At 41.1% G+C, this 8,874-nt stretch overlaps 1 protein-coding gene across 1 annotated transcript; it reads left to right on the top strand.

Annotated features, from left to right (window-relative positions):
• Positions 1-257: 257 nt before the first annotated feature.
• selenot1b (selenoprotein T, 1b) lies at positions 258-7,215 on the top strand. The gene is made up of 6 exons (XM_036585431.1): positions 258-444; positions 2,612-2,722; positions 2,810-2,936; positions 4,080-4,167; positions 4,316-4,478; positions 6,853-7,215. Exons 1-5 carry the CDS (start codon positions 314-316, stop codon positions 4,438-4,440), a joined length of 582 nt encoding a protein of 193 aa, XP_036441324.1. The 5' UTR covers positions 258-313; the 3' UTR covers positions 4,441-4,478; positions 6,853-7,215.
• The last annotated feature ends 1,659 nt before the right edge of the window (positions 7,216-8,874 follow it).

Here is an 8,874-nt window from a genome sequence, read left to right as displayed (position 1 = left end):
ACTGTCCACTCTATTGGACACTCCTACCTTGTCAGTCCACCTTGTAGACATAAACTCAGAGACGATAGCTCATCTGCTGCTGCACAGTTTGTGTTGGTCATCCTCTAGTCCTTCATCAGTGGTCACAGGACGCTGCCCACAGGACTCTGTTGGCTGGATACTTTTGGTTGGTGGACTATTCTCAGTCCAGCAGTATATATATATATATACATATATTGTTCGACCACACGGGGCAGCAGTGTACGTGTTGCTGTGCGAGCTGAGCGGAAGAGCCGCTGCTGTCTCAGAGCCACCGCAGCGCCGCGGCAGCAGGATGGGGACTCGGTGTTTACCGCTCTTCTTCCTCTCCACACTCTTCCTCTTCCACGCTGCGGCCGACAACGGCAGCGTTAAGAAGCTCAGAATGCAATACACGACCGGACCTCTACTCAAATTCCAGATATGGTAAGGAAAGAGCTTCGAACAGGCGAGCAACGCAGGTAGTTAGCCGAGTGGCTAACAGCGCTAACAGGTTCGCTCCGTTCGAACTCAGCACGTCTTTCTGCCGAACTTAATATCGGCCGGTTAAACGTTAAACTCCCGGTTTATAGGTTTAGACACGCAGTCCGGTAAGTTGTTCTAGCCTAATTAGAGAAAACGCGACGTTTACTGAGTGAATTTGCTGTTATTACGAGGCTGAAGTTCTTCCTATTCTCCAGCTTCTCGTTCGAATTTTCCCGGTCCACCTTAAACGGTGCAGCAGTTACATTCTGCTACAACATTTAAGGTGGACCGGGAAAATTCGAACCATAAGTGGACTCGGGCTTCGGTATTATTTCTGAGTGAATTGTTGTGTTTCGTTAGTTAACCTTAGTGGAGCTAAGCTGGCTTACATTATTTGACTGACTGGATTTGGTGCTGAAGAGAAAAGGTCAGTTTACAAAGGAATTGTTTTGTCCAATTTATCGATTTGTAGCGTCTGAATTACGATATGAAGTGTCTGCTCGAGCTGTAGAGTATAGCTAGTTATCTAATGAGTACCTGTACTTTAAAGCAGATTCCACTGATTGTTAAAAATTGCATTATTACATTTTGAAAAGATGTTTAAGATGCAGTGAGGGTCATTCAGAGTACGACGGCGTTTTAGGGCCACTGTTAATAAAAATAAAAACAGTAGACTTCGAGGATAAAGAGGTCTAACTGTAGGGGGGCTGCCATAACGCGTTGGGGTCTCGGTTGCTGTACTGGCGCCGGAGCTCCACTCACTCCTGTCTCTCTGTGGATCATTCTGATCATCATTCTCACTGTCTGTGAAACTTCATGCCCTCTTTGAATGGTGTGGAGATGTAGCCGCGATAGCCGTGTAGACGACCCTGCCTGAGATTCTCCTTCAACAACACAGACAGACAGTTTCCTCCGAGTCCGTCTGGCTCTTTATTCTAGATAAACAGTTTCCTTCTCAGCCGTTTCAGCCGGTTCTTATACTAATAACAGGCTGGTGCTGATGTGCAGGAGAGACAGGGAGACTGAGTGTTTCTTTATGGGTGAATCGATATGAAAGTGTAACTCCACCAACTCACCGCCCCTCATTTAACATGAGGAGGTGCTGCCTTCACTTCGCAAAGCCTTTGGCCACAATATTGACCTTTCCTGGTGTTAATGCCACTTTAATGTCCTAATTCTACAACTTTTTTCTCGAAATAGTACGACTTTATTCTCGAAGTCTACTATTTTTATTTTTATTAACAGTGGCCCTACAGCGCCGTCGTATTCAGAGTGGTTAGATGTGTTGTAGAGAAATTACAGAGTTAGAATTGTTCACCGTGCTGGTTATAGCAACCAGACATCTGTAGTGTTTGTTGCTTCTAAAAACTAATGTTTTTTCCCCAAAACTTTATTACACAAAATGGTTGTGAATACACTGCCTGATGCCTGAGACACTGCTCTATGATAGTTTTGACATTGTTTTGGCCTAAAACATGTTTTAAAATCCATTCATGGTGGTGTGGTACATGCAGGGCACTGAACGGCAAAATAGTCTCCAATGAAACCTTTTCTTTTTCAGATTTACCATCATCAGCATTGCATTTAAAAACAGAAGAAATGTGTAGATTCACTTGCCATTTTGGATAGTAAATAAAATGGCTGTATTTGCGCGGTACACATTTTCCACTACATTTATGGCTCATTTATCCAGCGCGACTTAAAATTTTTGATCATTTTACACAGGTAGGTGAAGGCAGTGTTAGGAGTCTTGCCCAAGGACTCTTATTGGTATAGTGTAGGGTGTTTACCCAGGTAGGGATTGAACCCCAGTCTACAGTGTGGAAGGCAGAGGTGTTACCCACTACACTATACCAACCATCATCACATTGCATCACAACCCCTGGTTCCAACCACTGCCATTGTAAGGAAAGGAGTCGGTGAATTTCTCTACACTGTACAGTTTCCTATCACACTGCTCTGAATGACTTTACATCTCACTGAGTTTGTGGAATTCACCTTTTAATCAAAATACTGTTTCGTGTTATATTTGTTTAGCTTAAAAGTAGAAATACGAACAAACACTGTTGTTTTTCCCTCCCTTCCCACTATATGCTGTGAATCATGTGTGTCACGTCTTTGTCTACAGCATATCCTGAGGATATAAGCGGGTGTTTGAGGAGTACGCTCGGGTTCTGAACCAGAGGTACCCAGACATCCGCATAGAAGGGGAGAACTACTTGCCCCAGCCTATATACAGGTGAGTGGTCTCTTTATGTGTATTTAAGTACAGCGTGTGCCTTATGTATATGTTTTCTTCAAGCATGTCTTCATTTTCCCCTTGCAGACACATTGCTTCCTTTCTGTCCATGTTTAAGCTCGCTATAATCGGCCTCATCATTGTGGGAAAGGACCCGTTTGCACTTTTTGGTGTGGAAGCCCCTGGAATCTGGGCTTGGGGTCAGGAGAATAAGGTAAGGATATGTAGACCTTTAACAAGTAAAGAGAATAAGGGAATAACGCCGGGACTCATGGGGTTTTAAGGTGTAGCCCACATCATAGGTCCTATTGGGATGTTGTTAATCATGTCTAGTGGGGGGGTTTGCGTCAGCCTCGGTTTCTCTTGGTAATCGTGAAATAGGAGTGTGAAGAGCTGAGGGCCATTATTGTTTTTGACTGAAACTTGCATCCAAATGAATGCTTGCTGCTTATGATACTGCAGATACACCAATCGGGTATGACATTATGACCCCCTCCTTGTTTCTACGCTCATTGTCCATTTTATCAGCTCCACTTACTATATAGGTGCACTTTGTAGTTCTACAGTTACAGACTGTAGTCCATCTGTTTCTCTGCATACTTTGTTAGCCCCCTTTCACCCTGTTCTTCAGTGGTCAGGACCCCCATGGACCCTCACAGAGCAGGCACTATTTGGGTGGTGGATCATTCTCAGCACTGCAGTAACACTGACTTGGTGGTGGTATGTTAGTGTGTGTTGCGCTGGTCTGAGTGGATCAGACACAGCAGTGCTGCTGGAGTTTTTAAACACCTCAGTGTCACTGCTGGACTGAGAATAGTCCACCAACCAAAAATATCCAGCCAACAGCGTCCTGTGGGCAGCGTCCTGTGACCACTGATGAAGGACTAGAGGATGACCAACACAAACTGGGCAGCAGCAGATGAGCTATCGTCTCTGACTTTACATCTACAAGGTGGACTGACAAGGTAGGAGTGTCTCATAGAGTGGACAGTGAGTGGACACAGTGTTTAAAAACTCTAGCAGCACTGCTGTGTCTGATCCACTCAGACCAGCACAACACACACTAACACACCACCACGTCAGTGTTACTGCAGTGCTGAGAATGATCCACCACCCAAATAGTGCCTGCTCTGTGAGGGTCCATGGGGGTCCTGACCACTGAAGAACAGGGTGAAAGGGGGCTAACAAAGTATGCAGAGAAACAGATGGACTACAGTCTGTAACTGTAGAGCTACAAAGTGCACCTATATAGTAAGTGGAGCTGATAAAATGGACAATGAGTGTAGAAACAAGGAGGTGCTCATAATGTTATGCCTGATCGGTGTATGTTAAGTTCAGTCTTTTCTCTCTCTTGTAGGTATATGCTTGTATGATGGTGTTTTTCCTGAGTAACATGATGGAAAACCAGTGCATGTCTACCGGCGCCTTCGAGATATCACTGAATGGTATGGGCTTTTTTGTTTTTGTGTTTTGTTGGGTGTCTTTTGTTGATTTATATGAAGATTTTTTATGTCTTGTAGTTGTAATATGCAGAAAAGTTGTGAATTTTTCCAGATGTTCTGCAAACTGGCCTTGTTCTGTGTTTGAGTGCAGATGTGCCTGTTTGGTCCAAGCTAGAGTCCGGCCACCTTCCCTCCATGCAGCAGCTGGTTCAGATCCTAGAGAACGAGATGAAGCTGAATGCGCATATGGACACTCTGCCCCTCCAGCGCTCTTAAGTCAAGATGGTTGGGCAGTCAGAGTTATGCCCTTTCCTGTAAGTAGTAGGGAAACTACTGGTGAAATGATTGTTCATTTTTAGGATACGTTCACACAGCAGGTAAAAGTGGACCAAGTCAGATTTTCTCATCAAATACGATGTTTTTGTTTGGCTGTTCAGATTATCTTTTAAATGTGATCTGTACGAGACATCAGTCTGAACAGATCAGCTCCTAAACTGACCCACATGCACAAAAGAACAGAGCATCACGCTGCTTCACGGCTCATCCAGAGGTAAACAATCACGACCGCCAACGAACGCCAGTCGCTCCCAGAGGATCAGCTTCATCTTCACCAGCATCACAGGAGCCATCATGAAGCTTCGCTGACTGACAGCTGGGCTCATCACCCAGAATGTGTTCAAGCTCACCGTTAAAAGGGCACGGTCACTTCTTTGGTTTGCGTCCTCAGATTCTTTAAACTTTTTTATTTTTGACGCTGCAGCCTCATTTTCCTACGGCTGCGTTCGGCTGTTTTGTTCGCAATCTCTTCGAACACAAAGTGTTTTTGGAGTCTCTTCTAATTTTTGTATAGAAACATCAGCCGAAATGTTTATAAGTCTGAGCAGCGCAAAATTATGACAAATGCCGAATTGGATTGACATAAAAGTCTTATGAATTCATGAGTCGCATTGCCGCAGGTCGGATACGTATCGGATTTCAGTACCACATATGAAAGCGTCTCAAATCGGAACTGAAAATGTCAGATTTAGTCTGTTTATCTGTTCGTACTGAAACACAACAGGGAAATTCTCAGTGTTACGGCAGCAAAGGGAGAGCAAGACACTCAATAAAAGAAATTTAACAAGAAGAGAATTAACAAGCAAGTAATTAACTTTGTTAATTACTTAATAAGGTTTTTACAGTTTGTTACGGGTTACTATATAGACGATATATATAACTGAAAGTAAAAAATAAGATAAAAATATAAACTATCCTTCACAAAAAAAAATAATATAAAGAATTATAAATACAAAGAAAGCTAAGATATTTACACTATAAGGATATTTTGCCTGAAATTCATATGGAGTTTTGCACATGAGGTACTGGTTTATATTACACATGGAAATGGTGGGGAGTTAACAATAAAAACATTATAAATAGAAAAGCAAATAATCAGGCCCAGATATTATATATGGACGGATAGTTCCGTCTCTAAAATCTGTTTGGTTGAGCCACATATGAAGCTCTTGTCATACAGTCACTTAATTCTGTTAATGAATGCACCAAGTTATGAAATCCTCTTGTACTTTTCATGTCAAGTATGAAAAAGATAGGAATCACATGCATGCAAAAGAACTTTGTATAGAGTCCTAGAGCCCATGTAGTCTTATCAGGTAGTTCAAACACTACAGAACGAATCCAAATGTCTGTAAGCAAAGGGACTCGCAGTGTAAATAACATGCAGAAGTTGTGTAATTTGGAGCTGTAATGTATTTTGTAAAGCCAGCCATGATTGCAAAATAAACTATTTCATTTCCCTTTTTGGAATCTTTGACAGCTACAGCTACCATGTTAGTAAAGCTTGAACCACAACCTTCAAACCTTCAAATGTGATTTTGAGCCCAGCCCCAGTTTCTGATTTTATCTTGAGTCTCTTTATGAGATGTTAAGTGGCTTAAAACTGTACATTTTTGGCGATTTCCCTGCTGTAGCTCCCTAGAATAAACTTATTACATAGTCATCATGGGTCTCCAGCAATGAGAGCGGAAACCAGAAAGGTCTAAATTATTCTCGAAATACAGGGTGATTCAAAAAGATTCATCCAATTTCAAAGGGGCATGTTTTTACAGCCGTGAGGCGCCTAGGAACCAATCATAATCCAATTGTAAGAGAAGGGCTTAGAGTTTCGGACAGTGAACCTCCAACAGCTCAGAGTGTTCGTCGCTGGTACCAACAGTTCCAAGAAAAAGGTCATCAGCATCACCAGATCTCACGCCGTGTGACTGTTTTTGTGGGGTACGTTAGGGTTTCTGTTTATGTGCCACTCCCAATAACACTGGATGATCTCCGAAATCTCACTGAAAGAGCCACGAGTGCAGTGACACCCGACATGCTCAGTCGAGTATGAGATGAGTTTGACTATGGCGTTGATGTTGTCCGTACAGCTGGAGGAGGTTCATACTGCGATCTTGTACAATTACATAACAAACTTTATGCTCATTTAAACCATTTACAGTTTACTGCATTGATCTGTAATGATTTACAAGTGAAATAAATAATTTTGAAATCGCATTAATCTTTTTGAATCACCTGTATATAAGCCCCTGTCTGCTGGTCACTTTAATACTTGTTCGCTGTTACGTTTGAGATTTAGTGCTGACTGTTTTTAACATACCTGCCCTCACTCTCTCTCTCTCTCTCTCTCTCTAGGTATACGACGGGAGTTCCCGGTCAGTAAGGTGGCTCTAATGAAGGTCTGCACTGAAGGCAGTGCGTCTGCTAGTGTAGACTGGATGTCCTCGTCCGTTTTACTGCTACTTGTGGGATTCCTGACGTGCACAGTGGGTTAACCGCCTCTGGCTTAGCAATGGTTTTATCGTAACGGTGGGAAGTCTTATTTGAAACGTGCTTGTGGACTCTAAACAATATGCAGTAGGCAATATCTTACTAAGTTTAGCTATTCATTGTTAATCAGTAAGCAGTTTGATTAAAGGTGCTGTCAGTCAGTGAGAGTGAGGGATGTGCTTTTCAGTAAGTTTCCCATCATATTAACTGTATTTCTGTAAGACGTTTTGAGGGCCAAAGTTGTATGTTTATCACTGAAAACACACTTTTTCCATGCAGCTTTTTTTTTTGATACTTATGCATAATTTTACAGATTGAATAATTTTGTCTGATGGTAAACAAACAAACAAACGCACAGGTGTAAATTATTGTGAATTTGAATGGTCAAAGAGTTTTATCTATATCCAAATCTTAGCTGAATACAAATGAAATATGTTTATGCATATTTATCCAGATCATGAAATGTACTTCAGACTTAATATATTTCAATTTGTTGTGAATTTTTTTTTCAATGTTTCTTTTTATATGCTTAATTGAAATAAAATAACATGTCTAAAGTTGCTGTTTGCAGGCTGGTTTATTAAGTGAAAACGCAGCAGGCTACTTAACTCATCGTTGATGATGGGTAGATTGTGCAGTTTTCATAAGAGTGACAGAAAGATTTAATGAAATGTTCCTAATTATTAATAATCAATAAACTAAATATTAGCTAACTTGAGCATTTGGAGGTCTCCTGACAAAGGTAATATTGGGAAACAGGCTATAGACTGCATGCATTTGGGATGTCACCTCTAAAGACAATGAACTCAATGAACTCTTGAAACTCACAAAAAAGAAACTGTACAAAGTGTAGCTGCAAATTAGGGCTGAAAGGAGGGGAATTGTTGGATGGCAGTATAAACTATAAACTCCTTGAGACCACCGGTGGTTCCAAAACGCACTTCGTCATATTCTTCATTACTTTCATATTTCATAAACTACATTCTAAAGGTGGGGGTCGTATGAGAGCTGTAACTGTCTTCTTTCCAGTCAAATAGATGGGTCATGTCATTTTAAACCATTATAATAAAAGAAGCTGAACTCAAAATTTTTTTTCTACTGAAAGTCGCCTCATTTTTCCACAAATCTGGGCTATAAACTATAAACAGATGGCGTCTCTTCAGTGATCTGCTCTGTAAAAATTATTTTTATAAAAAAACACAAAGAGCGTCTAAGATTTTTGGCTTTCAGCAGTAAATTGTAAGCATATAGCAATATGTGATCATAAAACACATGTTCTGTTAATTTGAGGGAAACTTTTACAAAAAAATGAATGAATAAAATAAAAATTTGCATGTATTTCATGCAGTTACTGAATAATTTGCCTTACGATTTGATCATGTAAATTCAGATGGACAAACCAAAATATACCCTGGAGAATAAGAGGTTAAGTGAAAACGAATAAAGGGGGAATTGTGTTAGATGACAGTACAAATGATAGCTGAAGTGAACTCCTGAACTTGGGTGAAGACGCTGTGTAAGATGACCCTGTGAGGGTGGAACAGCCTGGTACAACCAGGTCAGAATGGTTTTAAAAAGAAGGACATCATGAGCGTTTGGTTTTAAGGGTTGCCAAAAAGGGTGCAGGGTTTGGATACAATGGGGACTAAGGTGGTGCCACTTAAAGCTCAATAAAGAGAGGGCCTTTTCCTTCCTTCCACAAGACTCAGCAGCTGAAGTCTTTTATTCCTTTTTATTCATTTTTATCCTTTTTTATCCTTTTATTCCTTTAATTCTGTTTAAAGAAGTTAGACTACAGTTAGTTATTAGGGCAATAGTATAGAACCTATTAGAGACACTCATATATGTCTAGACCCTGTGCAGAAGAGACAGCTCTTGGTCACAAGA

This window comes from Colossoma macropomum, unplaced genomic scaffold (assembly GCF_904425465.1).
Source record: "Colossoma macropomum unplaced genomic scaffold, Colossoma_macropomum, whole genome shotgun sequence".
Classification (NCBI taxonomy): Eukaryota; Metazoa; Chordata; class Actinopteri; order Characiformes; family Serrasalmidae; genus Colossoma; species Colossoma macropomum.
The sequence above is the reverse complement of the archived record's forward strand: the minus strand, read 5'-3'. Positions and strand labels throughout refer to the sequence as shown.